Raw genomic sequence first — 16,663 nt, 5'->3', positions numbered from 1 at the left:
TATCACAGCTGTGGGCTTAAATTGAATGTCATCCCCCTACATTAAAATGGTGATTTCCATTCTAATATATTTACTTGGCTCCAAAGTGCTTTGGAAAATCTCAAGGACATGAAAAGGGTTACATAAATACAATTGTCTCTTTCTTTGTTAATTTGGTCTATGATGTGGCAGAAAGCATAAACACTTTATGGCTCTACATCTTCCAACATCCACAGCCAATGGGAAGAAATAGTGAATTCAATCCATGGTCCATATGCATCTAAATCTTAAAATCAGAATGGAATTTTAAATCTGAGCAAAGGTAACAACACTTATTGTATCTGTAACAAATATTTGACACATAGGCCTTGATTTTTCAATTGCAACATTTACAAAAGCAACAATTTGTACTTATAAAACACCTTTTAAAAACAGTAAAGTGCCCCAAGGTGCTTCACTTGCATGTTTTCAAACCAAATGTACACAAAATTTTCAATTAGGTATTAGGCCAGGTGCTCTAACTCTCGATCAACAGGGTTAACATTTAGGAGCAACCTAAAAGAGGAGAGAAATGGGATAGAAAACAGAGAACGATTTGAGGACAAATTCCAGAAAGCAGGGCCTAGACCCAACTGCTATGATAAGTCAAGAGAAGTTGTCATGACCAGAGTTGGAAGAAGACAGCCATCTTGGAGGATTCCATGAGAGTAGAGAAACAGGAAGGCAAAGGCACAGATGGAGTTGAACACAAAGATGACAATTATAATATCAGTGTGTTAGGGGACTCACTGAGCCACTGGTGCAATCCAAGCAGGAAATCTGCGCCATACAGTGAGTGCAAACTAAAATAGAAGGATGGGTACAAGTAAAGCTGGCCCTATCATACTGTTCCTTGACTTCATTCAAACTGCAGCTGTCTAACTAAGCATTCAGCTCACATTACAACACAATTTCTGCACATTCACAACCTGTCCCAGAAACAGCTTTGGAAAACTTCAACAAAGTTCCCAGGGTGTTGTGTAGAAAGAAGGAGAAATAGTGATCTATATTCTATCATTTATTTTTCTCCCTTCATATCTCCTCTCATGAAGGTGCTGATTTGTGCTGATGCAGACTTGCACAGCAGTCCCAATACCTCCCTTAAATGGTCTTGCTTCATAGGTTTCATTCAATGATATACAGCATCATAACTGAGCCTGACCTGATTCCCACAGTCTGCATGCAGTCAAATTCCAGCATGAGTCATACACTCACACATCAGCGAAAGAGACCATTTGGCCCATTGTGCCTGTTCCAGCTCTTTGAAAGAGCTATCCAATCAGTCCCTGTTTATATCTTTACTTCATATTAGTTATTCCGTTCAGCAGGGAGATGTTAGCCACAATGAATGGTCTTTGTCAAGGAAGTAACACTGTTGTCTGCCATAATAGTGGAAGGGGTGTTGACATTAGGTATTGAATTGAAGGTCAATATGAAACCTGTGCACAAAATGCTGCTGTTAATCCCATATTAGTACTGCATTGTTAGCTAAGCATTTTAGCAGCTTGTGACTCTGGTGCAAGATTTGGGTGCCCTGTGTATACACCACGCTCGAATTATTTTCTGTTACCTGCATTGCACAAAGAATACAGTTTCTCAAAAGAACTATCATCAGCCTGAGCAAATGGTAACAGACACCATGAAACAAAAGCGGCTATCAATTACCCGACCATGCAGCTCTCCCACATCTCTATCAGCACAAGGGAACTCTCGCTGAGCGAACCGTGTAACATTGAAGGTATTTAAGCGAAGTGCAAGCAAGAGCAGAAAAGCACATGCCGAGGCAAGCAATCTCTCAATCTACCTCAAAGTATCACAACTAATTAAAGTGGCAGCAGGCACCCTCAGCATACGTGTACATTGAGCTACATCTTCATCAGTCATAATCCGTAAAGCTTCAAGAATTTAATTTTATTCAATGTTGTGCGTGAGGAGGAATCCCAGAAAGCAGGGCCACGTGGGCTGAAGACCTAACCATAGGTCAAAAGAAGTGGTGGAGACTAGAGTTGGACGAACAGAACCTTCTCAGATGATTCTACGAGGGTGCAGAATGTCGATGACCAGCTCATTCATCGAACAGAGAACATACAAAATCTTTAGTGCATATCGAACTACACCCATTTACAACTGTCTTTCGGGGGAAAAAGATTCAAAATCAATAAAATTCAGCATAAATGACATAAGGAACTTACATTTGTCCAGTATTATTCATGACCTCAGATATCCCAAAGCACTGCATACAATAACAAGTTATATTTATATAGCTACTTGAATTTGATGAAATTTTCCAAGGCACTTCACAGGAGCATTAAAAAACAAAACATTGTGGAATAAAGGGTTAATTACCCCTTTGCTATAAATTGCTGTAGAGCATGTGCAAAGGAGCCATGCTTATTGTGATGTCAAGTCACGCAGATCTGGACACTGAGACTATAGGGTTCCAGAAAGATGTCCACTCCTTATAAATAACTGTGCTCAATAAAGCCTGTACTATTCACTCATAAGCATGTAATGCCCATCTTACTGCAAATACGAAAATGAGCCACACGAGAGGTTATCAGTCAAATCACAAAGAGCTTGGTCAATGAAACAGGTTTTAAGGAGTGCCTCAAAGGAAGAAAGTGAAATAAGGAGGATTGTTCTAGAGCTTTGGGTCTATCACAGAACTGTTCAGGCACAGGGGGAACCCATCCAGCCCATCAGTGCCTGCACCGCTTTTATTCCCTAGTGCCAATCTCTTGCCTTTTTCCTGTAACCCTGCTCATCATTTCCATCCAAATTATCTTCCAATGATCATTCGAATGTGTGACAATACTATGGCTTTAAGAGATGTATTTTGTCCTGTTTTATTCTAAAATTGAGAGAGGTCAGAGGTCCCAAGCGGTTTGTTCCAAGCCAACAAAGTAAAAGCTTGTGAGGCCTTGGCCATTTTTTAAAAGTTGGGACAATAGAAGCAGTGTGAATGGGTGGGGTCAAGCACCCACCAAACCAGGATTTTAATTTAGCTTTCAGTAATTGCTGGGGTATTTAAGCTGGATGTGGAAACTGTCATTACTCTGTTATAGCTAAAAGCTTGGGTTCCCTTTCTGCTGCTAGAATTGCATGTGAGAGAATCTATTTCGCTAAATTTGTTTTTGCCAAGGGTTTGTTTATGTGATGTTACAATGTTGGAACAGTTGCTGTTTAGTAGTTAAATAATCTATTATTCTGTTAAGTTTTCCAATAGAGTTGTTATTTCAATTCTTCTTTCTTTTGCTTGTATTTTAACTATAGGGTAAGAATAAAGTGTGTTTTGCTTCAAGTCTGGTAATCTGACCAATCAAATTTCATCTGGAACACAACGCCTTACATTTGCCTTTAAAAATAAGAAAAAGTTGAGGTCTAGGCTATCTTCTTAAAATATTTTCAGCAGGTATGGTCTGTTCCATAACAAATGGTTCAATTGAACCAGCATCCACCACATTTCCAGGCAGTACATCCCATACCTGAACTACTCACTGCGTGAAAGTGTTATTTCGTCCTTGCCTTATTTGCATTTCAGTTTACCTCTATGCCCTGCCTATGGGCAAATAGATACAGCCACCGACAGTGGAGTGATTAAAACTGGTGATCTGCTTACATTTGGATCTTGGAGTTCACCTGTAATGGATAGCAGCACTGACTTTTCTTACACTCACAAGTTGCAACATCTGACAGAATATGGCACTTTTCAGTTCCTACCACACAAGAAAGATGACAGTAGGTGCAAACTATATTGAACCGTGCAGAATTTGACCTCAAGAACTCACTTAGGCTCCTTGCAAAGAGAGGACAAACTACTCTGGTAGACTTTGAACAACAATGAAAGACCGAATAAAAGTTGAATACGGTTGTTGGAAATAAAAACAGAAAATGCTAGAGAACCTTAGTAGGTCTGGCAGGATGTATGGAAGGAGAAAAAGTTAACTCTGTTTCTCTCTCTGTAGAGGCTGCTAGATCTGCTGAGTTTCTCCAGCAGTGTTTTTTTTTGTTTTCTTCCCAAGAATGAAAGAAAGAACTATTGTGAGATTCACAAACCACTTATATTTTAATCAACCTGTTCTGATATGACACATCTCCAGAGTAGCTGGGACTTGATCCCAGATTGTCTGGCTAAGTGGTAGCTATATTACCACTGCAGATATTTCCCAATCAACTTGTTCAAAGATATTATTACACACCTTTAGAGCTGGCGGATCTTGAACCAAGGCCTCCTGGCTCAGAGATAGGATCACTATATCTGCACCACAAGACCTCAATGTTTGACTTTAATTTGGGTGGCTATTGTATCACCAAAAAGTTTAAAATAGCATAGTCTTATTCTTCAAAATGATTAGGTTTTTACATTATGTAGGTATTTTAAACTATTTTTCAGTTTTAAATGTTTTAAATGTGTGATTTATAGAATTCCTGTCAGTGTGGAATTTTCTCTTCATTTAGACTTAAAGAGGACAGCAATCCCATGAATGTGTAGTTTCAAGATCACACTAAATTTACAGATTTGGACAGAGTGGACATTAGGAAGATCTTTGCATTTGTAGGAGAGACTAGGACCCAAGGTCACACCCTTAGAGTAAAGGGAAGACCTTTTAGAACGGAGATAAGGAGAAGCTTCTTCAGACAGAGAGTGGTGAATCTATGGAATTCACTGCCACAGAAGGCTGTGGAGGCCAGGTCACTGAGTACATTTAAGACTGAGATAGATAGGGTCTTGATTGTCAAGGGGATCATGGGTTACGGGGAGAAAGCCGGAGAATGGGGTTGAGAAACTTATCAGCCATGATTGAATGGTGGAGCAGACTCAATGGGCTGAATGGCCTAATTTCTGCTTCTTTGTCTTATGGTCTTATTTCTCAGGTGAAGAGAGTGCATGAGACAGTCACAGTTCACCACAAAATTGCTGCTCAGCTTCATGCAATGCTTATGATCATTCTAGTTTCACTGATTTGTTCAATGTCAACTTCATAGAAGTTAAATGCTGCTCCTTTAGCTGCTGGCTTTCCTGGTTTTTCAATCTGTCGATTCTATTTACAGAATGCCTGATTTGTTGAGCCATTGTTTCACAATGAGACTCCTCCAGGTCGGATTTTCCCAATGCCAGGATGGCAGATTGGGAAGTGGAGGGCACTGGGAAAATGGCAGAGAGGCACATTGGGATGGCTCCCATTGCCATTCTACTGCTGGGAACAACTGGATAGAGTGTGGCTGTAAGTTGAACAAAGTTGGGCAGCCAACTTTAACGTTTAAGGACTGTCCATCCAGGGAGCTATTGGAACTAGAGGAGCCCCACTCAAAAGAGGCCGAAGGCAATGAAGGCCAGCCCTATGGTCTAAGTGGACGAGTCAGATGGATCTGCCTAATTAATGCCTGAATAACTTTCCGTTTTTTTTATTTTTCTTTACACCCTCTTGTCATTTATGGGCCTGAAAGGATGTTAAAGGGTTAATACTGAGAAGAGCTTCAGTAACAAGATCTATCATATTAATGTAAACCATAAATGGTTGCTAATATTCAAAAGCTATATATTGTTAATGACAAGAGACTCTTCCGGTTAGACCAGGAAGTGGTGTTCCTCTGGCACATTAGACAAAGCATACTCTAAGTTCCCTGCACTTGAGGAGGTTGGCAGCAGCAAACCTCTTCATGAACAGGAGCTCCCACTGGGTAAGGAGCTGGCATGGCCATAGAACACCTCTCAGTCCCTCAGCTGATTGAGCAGTGCCCACCACTCTTGGTGGGACTGGCAAAGGCCTCTGGTTTTTGGCATTCAGATTTGGCAAGCAGCATCAGAAACCTGCCTACTGTTCTTAATTGGATGGTGAACCCAGAGGTCACCTCCAATAAAATTGCCAGCTGCACTACTGACAAATGCAATGTTGGGAGCCCACTTCATTTCAATACCAGCGTTTCAATCCCCATGGTAAAATCCTGCTTCCAGCTCACTGTGAAAAGTACTGTGAAAAAAATGTTTGACTATTAGCTGATAAATGCAACAATTTTTCTACAAGCTCATGCTTTAGAGGGATTATCACTGCATGTTCTATCCGAATACGATGTTAAGCTAGAAATCCGAAAGAGAAACAGCAAAATGCTGGGAACGACAGGAGATAGGTGGCATTTGAGAGCAGAGGAATGTAGGGTCAAGATTTTATGTTGATGGCCTTTCAAAACAACCCACCTCTGAACGAGGTCTGCAAACATTATTGAACACATAAGTACATTTACTTAAGGGCAGTTCAGCCTGTTTCTGATTAGCCATGGCCGAAGAGTAACACTCTCACCTCAGAGTCAGAGGTCACACAGTTGAGACTTGCCCTATATATTTGAGCGCAAAATCTAGGCTGATAGTCTAGTGCAATACTGCTGGACAAATGTTGCACTGTCAAAAGGTGTTATCTTTCAAATGAGCTATTAACCCTGCCTACCTCTCAGCTGAATGTAAAAAAACACGCACTATCATATTCAAGGAGCAGGGAAGCTTTCTCCGCTTTCCTGACCAATATTTATCTCTCAAACAACATCATTAAAACAGCTTATCCAGTCATTTTTTGTTGCTGTTTATGGAAATTTGCTAAGTGCAAATTAGTTGCCAGTTTTCCAACATTAAACTGGGACTATGCCTTTAAACACTTCTCCATTGATTATATTTGTGACATTCTGAGTCCCTACAAAATGCAACCTAAATGTTATTCCTTCTTTCCTGTTTTACAATATGGGTCTTAACAAGTTCTATTAACAGCAGTTTTGGTAAGGTCAGGTAATCTGATACACAGGTCTTTTATTGCTGCACTATAATTACTGTTAACAGGGACAATGCAGAATATTTGACAGAGGTACAACAACAATGACTTTTGGTAAATTTACAAATGTGCAGAGCCATCAGTGTTTGAAAACACTGAGTGCCCATCTTCCCTACCTTGGCAGAGACGCACTGCAGCAAATGTGATGAAATTGCTGTCTCTTACAATTCCCCTAGGGAGGTGATTTCAGAGGGCACTTGACTATTTCTTAGCCAGAGATGACTTGGGCCCTTCAGTGTTCCTGTGCCGACCGCTGAAACCTGGTCTTTCCCCGGTCACTGGACAAATGAATAACAGCTGAAAGAGTGACTTGCACCAACTGCAATGAGCAGGGCTGCTCTCTCTGAAATATGTACAGGGAGCAGTTCCACAGTGCTGGGGAATGTGAGGCAGATTTTGCACCAATAGAGTCTCGAGAAAGTAATATCTTTTTCAGGGAGAAGTTTGAAAGCAGTGTGTTGACAGACCAAAAACTACAAGCTTCTGAGGCTTCAATTCTGGCCTCTTGCACATACCTGATTTCCACTGTTCCATTAAGACACTCATTAGGACCTCCTTGAGCAAGATTTTAATCATCTCTCCTAATATCTCCTATGTAGCTCAGTGCCAAATGTTGTCTTATAGTACCCCTGGAGAGTACCTTGGGATGTTTAACTACACTCAAAGGTAAATGCAAGTAGTTGTTGTACACAGGAAAGTGAACTGGCTGCTCTTAGATCACACCCATGGCTCACATCAAATCCAAAGTTATTACGTGCTGTACAGCTTTAACAGTAAACAAGCAACCTATCAACGCGCTTAAGTAATTCAAAGCCCACTGGAAAACTTCACTGGGTGATGCCTTGTTCTTATCTTTGGCTGAGGACCCAAATATCCTACAGGCAAGACTGAAATGGTTTGTTTCCAGATTGAATTCTGACAGTTAATGACAGTCTTCTTTCAAGAGACAGTCTGGTATCAATAGCTGAATTTACAGGATCCTTCTCAAAAAGGCAAAAGAGAACAACAACATCCGACTGTGAGAGGTCATATTCCACTAACCATGTTCAACTGAGACTGTGCAATATTAAACAAGCTGGGACTTGATGACAGGCTCTTTTGCAGGTACTCGTATTAAGCCAATCTCATGGCCAGCAGAATTGTACACAGCCTAGGTTTACTGCTAACTTTTGCAAGGGGCTTTTTGTGCAGTGGTAGTGTCGCTATCTTGGGAGCAGAAGGTCTGTGCTTAGAACGCAATCTCTCTGGAGATATGTCATAATTTTGTTTTATTCATTCATGGGATGTGGGCGTCACAGACAAATGTGACATTTATTGTCCATTCCTAATTGCCCAGACAGTAGTTGAGAGTCAAACACCTTGCTGAGGGTCTGGAGTCACATGTAGGCCAGACCAGGTAAGGATGATAGATTCCTTTCCCTGATGAACTAGATGGGTTTTTCCTGACATTTCCTGGTTTCATTGTCATCATTAGACTCTTAATTCCAGTTGTTTTTGTTTTGACACTGAACTCAAATTCCTCCATCTGCCATGGCAGACATTCAAACAGTGGTCCCCAGAATATTATGTGGGTCTCTTGAGTAGTAATCTAGTGATATGCCTGAACAAATTGATTAAAAATAAATAAAAGTCATACTATGTGATGCAGAAAGAGAAGCTTCCCTGACAGCCAACAACTGGATAAAGAAAATGACTTGCAACTACATTTTACAGCTATCCCACCAGCCATTTTTATTTGCATGGGTGCACAGAAAAAATGATGGAAGACCAGCCCACTGGCTACTCATTCCCTATAGTAATGGGAGCGGGTAAGACACCAGCAAGCCCATCTGCCCTTAAGCCTATTGAAAGGCTTAAGTGGGCAATCATCATCCTCTAAAGGCCCCCAATCCACCTCCACTACCGCAAAACACTCGGCAGTGACAGACAGAAAGTGAAAAAGTCACTTGTTTTATACACTTATTGAAGAGACAGGAATGAAGGGAAGGTACTCTTTGTATGATGGATGATCCCCAAGAAGCTGGATTTTGTGGGCAAAGGGTGTGAGTTGGTGGGGGAATATACTGGTTTCCCCTCCGCCCCCTCTGGAAATAAAGTTTGTCCCAGATTTGAGCCATTTTCCCAGATGATAACTCCTGGCATCTAGTGGTATTTGCCACGTGTATCAGTGTGTAGTACTGGGCAAGGATTGTTTGAGGTGATTGTTTTGTCTTTGATATGTTTCAAACTGATGAACAGTGGACAATATGTCACCAGAGAGTATCAATGGAGGATTAAACAACAAAGAAGGTTACAGGATGATAGCATTCTGTCATACACTGGTAAGTCCCAAATGCTGTTGGTGCTCAAAGCAACTCAAGGCAACTCGTTGAACACTTGATCTGGTGGCCTTTCAAAACAGCATTATGAATGACAGCACAGTATTGGTAATCCTTTTGCTCTCGTCATTTGGTAGGGCTGATCATGATTTCTTCTCAATCCTTTGAAACATTTCTTTTATGCCATCATATGCAAACTCAGTAGATTCTTTTTCAGTTCTACCATGAGTCTAAGGGGCTCAATTAAATCTTCCACTGGTTTCCGCTTGTCTGGTTGGTCAACCATGTTTTGTTGGTGGAGCTGTATTTTCAGCAAATGTTTGTTTCTGGATGACCTGTCCTCTTGGAATTAGTGAGACTCATTCTTAAGGAAGTTAAGGTCCAATCAGGCATGCTGGTTCAAATATCAGGAGTGTTGATTGCAGAAAAACATCAACTCCTGACATATGAAAGACTCTTCACCACCTTTACAGTGGGAAATTCTTCACTTAGCCAGAGGAAGGCAGCTCTAAATACACTCTAGATGCTTCATATCACTGACTCAGCTGGATTAGCAGCCTACCCACCTCCTTTTGACTTCCAGTTCCTCCCACACCAGCACTATGAGGGTTTACTGTCAGCTATCCACTGGATGAACTACAGCAATTTGCCAAGGCTGCACTGACAATATGTCAACTTACTATCTGTGAGGCCATGACCCATTGGTAAATGGCAACAACTTTACCTCCGAGCCACACACCATTCTAATTTTAAATAAACCATCTATCCTTCTTTATCGTTGTCTCTATTTCCTGGAATGGCATTTATAACAGTATTGTGGGAAGATGTTCAGACTACAGTCTGCTAGTTTGGACACTATACATCTCAGTCATTAAATTGTTCATATTCTCTTTCAATAAGTGACTGTCATAAAAGATTGGTGGAGTTGCCTTTGAGGTGCTTCAGTGCTCTCAGAATTGCATCTGGTTCATGTGTGCCTACTGCACCTGTTTTTCCTTGAAAGTTTCAACTGGGATCTTACAATGGACCAAAACCCCCTTTTTCCATATTTGAAATATCTCCTGCCTGTATTGAGACAAGAATTCTGTTTCCTCCTATTTAAAGGTCCGCCGGTAAATTAATTCAGACAGGCAAGTGGCCACACAAGGTTCCTGAAAGAATTTCCTCTGACAGTCAGTCACCTGTTGTCTCAGGCAAGAGCAAGCACCCTCAAGGTTGACTGTGTATCATTAATCTTACAGTAAGCAGCAAAACTTAGTAACTCAATGCATTGAGGATGAAAAGCCCAGGAAGTGATAATTCAAGGCTTCAAAATGTGAGAAAACATATGATATTCACACATTCAAACATGGACTATCTTCTGCTCTGTGTGTGGCCCATTGCAAAACTGATGGGAACAGTAATTACTTTGTTATGGGTCCTACTAAAGCCTTCTAATCTTTGCAATGTTGTGTATTTTACAAATTCCATAGTTGCTGGAGGTCTTCTTCTCCTGATTTGCTATTTGGTCAAGTATGTTATTTCTATTTTTCATAAAACCTTCTCACAGACAGGTGAATCAAACTTAACCACACATCAGTTTTATACATTAGTTTGGCTAATTTGAATTGTAGCCTGAAACACCAGTAATCTGGGCTCCATGTTAAAAATCATTCCTCTTAATTTCTCTGTTCAATGGCACCCTGGTTACTATCAGTAGTTTCTAAAAACAGTTTTACATTGCTGTTTGTTTAGTTCAGTCACCAAGAAATTGCTTCCCACATTTCCATTGCTTAGTACAGCTCTCTGATCCCAATGACAGAATAACTTAGCAATGTGAAGCCAGAAATCTCTTCTGATGGACATAATTTGCTTCAATGCAAACTAAGCAAGAGTCAGTGTCAACACATCCTTTATCAAATGGTAACCTGAGTGTAACTCAACCCATGGATCTGCAGAAAGCAGAACACCAAAGCAGCATTGCTATGTTGATGAATCTGAACAGGAGGAAAGAAAGGCTTCAAAGCAATCATTTAAATTAAATCAAGTGTGCTACCACTTTTCAGATGAATTGGAGCTTGTCAGAATACACTGGATTCTACACAGTAAACACAGTACGAAAAGCAATTCTGAGAAATGTGTAAGTTGATGTCTGAGCATGCAAATCTTGGAGAGTTTGCAGTGTCTGAACATCCACACAAGATCACAAGACCTTCAGGATTTATTGGAGCCCTCGGTGTTGGTAACAAGAGCTGCATTTCACCAGGGATCAGTTATTGCTTCATCCAGAATTTGCCATAGCTGCGGGGCTAACATCAATAAAGAAATGTGTTAAGAGATGCTATACCTTGTGCTCAGCATTAACACGTAAACTTAAAGGGCATTTTGCAGCCCAGTGGATAATGCATTGCTCTCCTGTACAGATCCTGACATGTAGGCCTTCATAGAATCCCAACAGTGTGAAAACAGGACATCCAGCCAATCGAGTCCACATCAACCCTCTGAAGAGCATCCCACCCAGACATAACCCATAAACCCTGCATTTCCCATGGTTAATCCACCCTAGCCTGCACATCCCTGGAGGCTACGGACAATCCACCTAAACTGCACATCTTTGGACTGTGGGAAGAAACCGGAGCATCCGAAGGAAACCCACGCAGACATGGGGAGAATGTGCAAACTCCACACTGAGAGTCACCCAAAGGTGGAATCAAATCTGGATCCATGGTGCTGTAAGGCGGTAGTGCTAACAACTGAGCCACTGTGCTCTTGTGGCAATAGTTGACGGTGTCCCTACCACTGAGCCAGAAGCTCCGGGTTGGAGTCCCACACCAGATCTGACAACCAGGCAAGGTGCCAGCCAAACATGGAATTGGCAGGCAGAGATTCCAGTTAGCTGTGTGATGGGATGTTGGAGCATCCATCACCATCCATAGGTACACGCTGTGACATGCATGTAAAAAGTGCATGTTGGCACAGCAACCCGAACTCCCTGAGGGAATAGCAACACACACTATCACAGATATTGTCCAATTAGCTCCCAGTGGCCAGAAAAATAAAAGGTCTACCACGACGATGTTTGTATGCATGTATAGGTCATTTGCAACAGGTAAAGTAAATGAGCTGGCTAGCACTGCCAGTAAACATATGGGAGTATTGTGTAGGTTCAAGACAATCACCAATTCAATGCAAGGACAATCCCCAATAAGGCTGCAAAATTACAGTCTCTTGTTTGAAAACATGTCATAAGAAAAGGAGAAGAAACATGCTCCAGCACTGACAATGCTAGCAAATAATGCCCATTTCCAGTTGGCATTAAGAATGTGGTGAAACATTATTAATGCTCAGACCAGCCATGAATTAAATATAATGGTAGAGCAGGCTTAAACAGTTGGGTGACCCTAGCTCAGTTGGCTGGACAGCTGGCTTGTGATGTACACAGACACCCACAGTGTTGGTTCAATTCCTGCACAGAGTGAGGTTACCATGAAGGATTCTCCTTCTCAACCTCTCCCCTCGCCTGAGGTGTGGTGATCCTCAGGTTAAGCCACCGCTAGCTGTCTCTCTCTATTGACTTTACCGTTCCTAATTAATAGATTCAAGGGGCTGAATAAGCCTCCTTTTGTACCTACGGTAGAGGCAAAAGGGAATCAATGTCTTCCTCCTGTACCAATGTAGACTCAAGGGGCCATGTTATCTCTTCCTTTATCTACATAACAATCTCAAAGGGATGAATGGTCTTCCCCAGTACTTATGTGAACAAGCATAGGGGAAGGTGATGGCCTAGAGGTATTATTACCAGACTGTTAATCTAGAGACCCAGGTATGTTCTGGGGACTGGGGTTCAAATTCCGACGTGGCATATAGTAATATTTGAATTCAATAAAAGTCCGGAATTAAGAGTCTAATGATGACTATGAATCCAATGTTGATTGTCGGAAAAGCCCATCTGGATCACTAAGGGTCCTTTAGGGACAGAAACTGCCAATCTTACCTGGTCTGGCCTACGTGTGACTCCTGACCCACAATAATGTGGTCGACTCTTAACTGCCCTCTGGGCAATTAGGGAAGGGCAATAAATGCTCACCAGTGACGTGGACAATACTGTGAATGATTTTTTAAAAATCCCCGTGTCAACATCATATCCTTGCATATCAATATGTGGTTCCTTTATCATGAAGATAAACTTTGTGCATCCATGAAAACTTACCTCTTTGATGGAGGGTGCATTGTGCTATACAGGTGCCTATTCCAAAGGCCTCCCGGCCAGAAAACACCTTCCACAAGCTTGAGTTTAAGCAAATCTCTGTTACCCATGTACCAATTTATGCCACCTCTATTCATTCAAGACCCTGTGCTTGCTAATCTACACGGCTCAACTGGGAGTCAACGCTTCCATGTTAAAATTCTCACCCCTTTATTTCATTTCCTTCATAGCCTCACGTTTTCCTATCTCTGCAACCTCCACCCCTATAACCCTGCAAGATCACAGTGCCACATTGTTTTCTTTGCCCCACCATTAAGACACTCATTAAGCCCTTACCACCTCGTATCCTAATATTTCTTTTACATAAGCTCGGTGTCAACTATTATCTGATAATAGTTCTGTGAAGTTCCATGGGATATTCTGCAGCACTGAAGGCGCTATGTCATTGTAAGTTGTTGTTGGTTTAGGAAAAAAAAGAGGGGATGAGCAGTCTCTCAGAGTCACATGTGAAACACAGTTTCAGTAGCTGCCAACAACAGAGTTCACATTCTGCAGTGATAGCATTAAATACGTAAAGTCAATAAAGCAACCTGGTAAGTCAATAATCCATAAAGAACCAATTGTATTTTCTTCTGATCCTTCAATCAACTCCCCCTTTATGGCAAGTACGACTAAACATATTTTTGCTGCTGCATGACTCTCTTCCTGATGGCTGAACTTTGGCCTTGGCTTACTTTAAGTTAACTCAAGTGGATGAACCTGGGAGGAGTTAGTCGCAGTTATTCTGGAAATTGTCAATTCAGTTCACCGGTCGGAAATTCACTGGGGATATACATCTCACCGTTCAACAAAGCACAAACAGCCCTCTCCTATACTTTCTGAATGCTCGCAACCTCACAGCTCCCTTTAACCCTTATCTTATTGCATGTCTCAATTGCACAGCCAGGCAAATATCAATAAGAACATCTACCAAAGTCACTGAAAGGTATTCCATCTAAAAACAAAATTCAAGCAGACAATAAAATGTGACATTATTCTGAAACAACTTCAGCAACTCAACAAGTTAACACTTCTCATTAGCCATTCTACTCACGAGGCTGTACTGGAGGTTTAGTTTACACTAATGAACCAGGAGGTACGATTCTGAGCTGAGTGACACTTAAATAAGCAAGGAGGAGACGTGGTTAACAACATTATCTAAAATAATGTATTTGTCATTGTTCATTTTGATAAAGGCTGACCCAACATTATATAGCAGCTCTGTGCCTTTTTTCCCACAGAATAAACAACACACAAAAGAAAATTAACAACTTAACCCATTTTATCTTCTATTGTTCAGAACACCCGAGACTTGCAGTTTTACTGTCGAGTTTACTTTTACTCCCTTTATCATATTATTATTCCACATACCTTTATGCTCAAATGATTATCAGTTCTGCTCTTTGGCGCTTGTGATCTGTGAGTCATGTTAAACTGGTTCAGCACCTATTACCACAAAACAACATAAAATCCAATGCATTGTTCTGTTCCAGTATCCTTCTCATTTCCAGTGGTGTACATCCCCTGTCATTTCTCCAGTTGTTCCCCTTTCTGTTAAGCTTTCCATCTCTAAGAACATAAACACCCCCTTAGGAAAAAGAACAGCAAATAATTCTCAAGGTCTGGAGTTCAACTGTGTTGGGAGGAAACTGCAAGACAGGGAGTTGGATGAACCAGCTCCGGCACTCCTGGCTTCTCTCATTATGTATACTGATGCAACTTCCCCTCCTAACACTCGAACTTTTCAAACACTCAATGCAACCTTGCACCGCAGGAAGCCAAAGCTCATCCCTGCCACACAAAAGGGATTGCAGCTTCTTTCATCCATGCTTGCAGGGTGATTTGGATTCTGTTACATTTTAAAAAGATGACTAACAACTATTTGCATTTATAATGCGTCCTTACTGCAATAATGTCTGGGAGACAAGTTCTCTTTGAGAAAGATGTTCTAAAGTGCTCCACAGGAGCTTTTACTACGAAAACTGATCTTATAAAACAGGTGGCCAAATTGAATAGGAAGATGTGGGCTAAGAAAGCATTTTAAAGTAGGACAAGAGATAGGGATCATAGAGTCCTTACAGTGTGGAACCAGGCCATTCAGCCCATACTACTCCTGTAATCCTGCAGAGCCCATGACTAATCCACTTAACCCACGCAGCATAGGCAATTTACCTAACCCGTACATCTTTGGACTGTGGGAAGAAACCCATACCGATACAGGGAGAATGTGCAAACCTTTTACAGATAGTTACTTAAGGCTGGAGTCGAACCCAGGTCCCTGGTTATGTGAAGCAACAGTGCTGACCACTGAGCCATCATGCTATCTCTATATATCTAGCAAGGGAATTCCAAAGCTTAGAGCCAAGCCCAAGATTGCTGAAACTACTACCAGCAACAGTAAAGCACTTAAAATCAGAGATATGCCAGAGGCCAGAACTGGATGAACAGAAATTTCTGGGGACAGGAGAAGAATAAAGACAAGGAGCGGTGAGGCCCTGAATAGATTTTAACACAATAGCAAGAATTTTAAAATGTAAGTGTTGCTGGATCTGGAGCCAATAATTCAACAAAGAGAGAATTGATTGCTGCATAGGATCTGGACTGAGTTAGACAGCAGGATTTTGGCTGAACTCGAGTATATGTAACGTGAAAGACCAGTCAGGAAAGCATTATAATAGTCACGTTTCAAGGGCCTGAGCACCAGATGAGTTGAGGCAGGCTCAGCAACAGGTGAAAGCATACAGGCTTGGTGGTCGAGTGGTCAGGATTCCATCTCAGTATCAAATAGGATCGCAAGGTTGTAAAGGTCTGGTCTGGCTTCAAAAATGGCAAGAGGGGAGGGATGGAGTGAGGGACAAAAAAACCGAGATTCTGGTGGGAACTTGGCAGCAAGGGCCAAAGCTGGAATAATGAGAGATGCCAAATTCTGTAGGTCAACTCGCACAGATGAGCAGGCTAAAGCTTAAAGCTGAAAATGAGAGATCGATGGTTCTGGGAATGAAATGGAGGAAATCTCCCAAAGCTGCATTGGTTGTCTCAAAGTAAACACGAAGGAAGGCATCATGAACTCCACCCATCCTAAGCTGTTTTACCTGTAGCATATGGCAAGAAAACCACTGCTTACTCCTGGGAGGTCTTCAAAGATTTGTAATGCCAATAGGGCTGGCATGTTAGTGGTTAGCACTGCTGCCTCACAGTGCCAGGTTCAATTTCACACTCAGACGACTGTCTGTGTAGAGTATGCACATTCTCCGTGTCTGTGTGGGTTTCTTCTGGGTGCTCTG

General features: G+C 41.6%; 1 protein-coding gene across 4 annotated transcripts in view; it reads right to left on the bottom strand.

The window, feature by feature from the left end:
* The window catches only part of zgc:158766 (uncharacterized protein LOC100009641 homolog), a 180,843-nt gene extending 165,820 nt beyond the window's left edge, over positions 1-15,023 (bottom strand). For all 4 annotated transcript variants that reach the window (XM_048616664.1, XM_048616684.1, XM_048616677.1 and 1 more), the window contains exon 1: positions 14,751-15,023. In XM_048616664.1, coding sequence (XP_048472621.1) covers positions 14,751-14,807 — 57 coding nt within the window. In that variant the 5' untranslated portion in view covers positions 14,808-15,023. The remainder of the gene's footprint in view (positions 1-14,750) is intronic.
* Between the last annotated feature and the right edge of the window lie 1,640 nt (positions 15,024-16,663).

The sequence above is a fragment of the Rhincodon typus genome, chromosome 2 (assembly GCF_021869965.1).
Source record: "Rhincodon typus isolate 14 chromosome 2, sRhiTyp1.1, whole genome shotgun sequence".
Lineage (NCBI taxonomy): Eukaryota > Metazoa > Chordata > Chondrichthyes > Orectolobiformes > Rhincodontidae > Rhincodon > Rhincodon typus.
The sequence above is the reverse complement of the archived record's forward strand: the minus strand, read 5'-3'. Positions and strand labels throughout refer to the sequence as shown.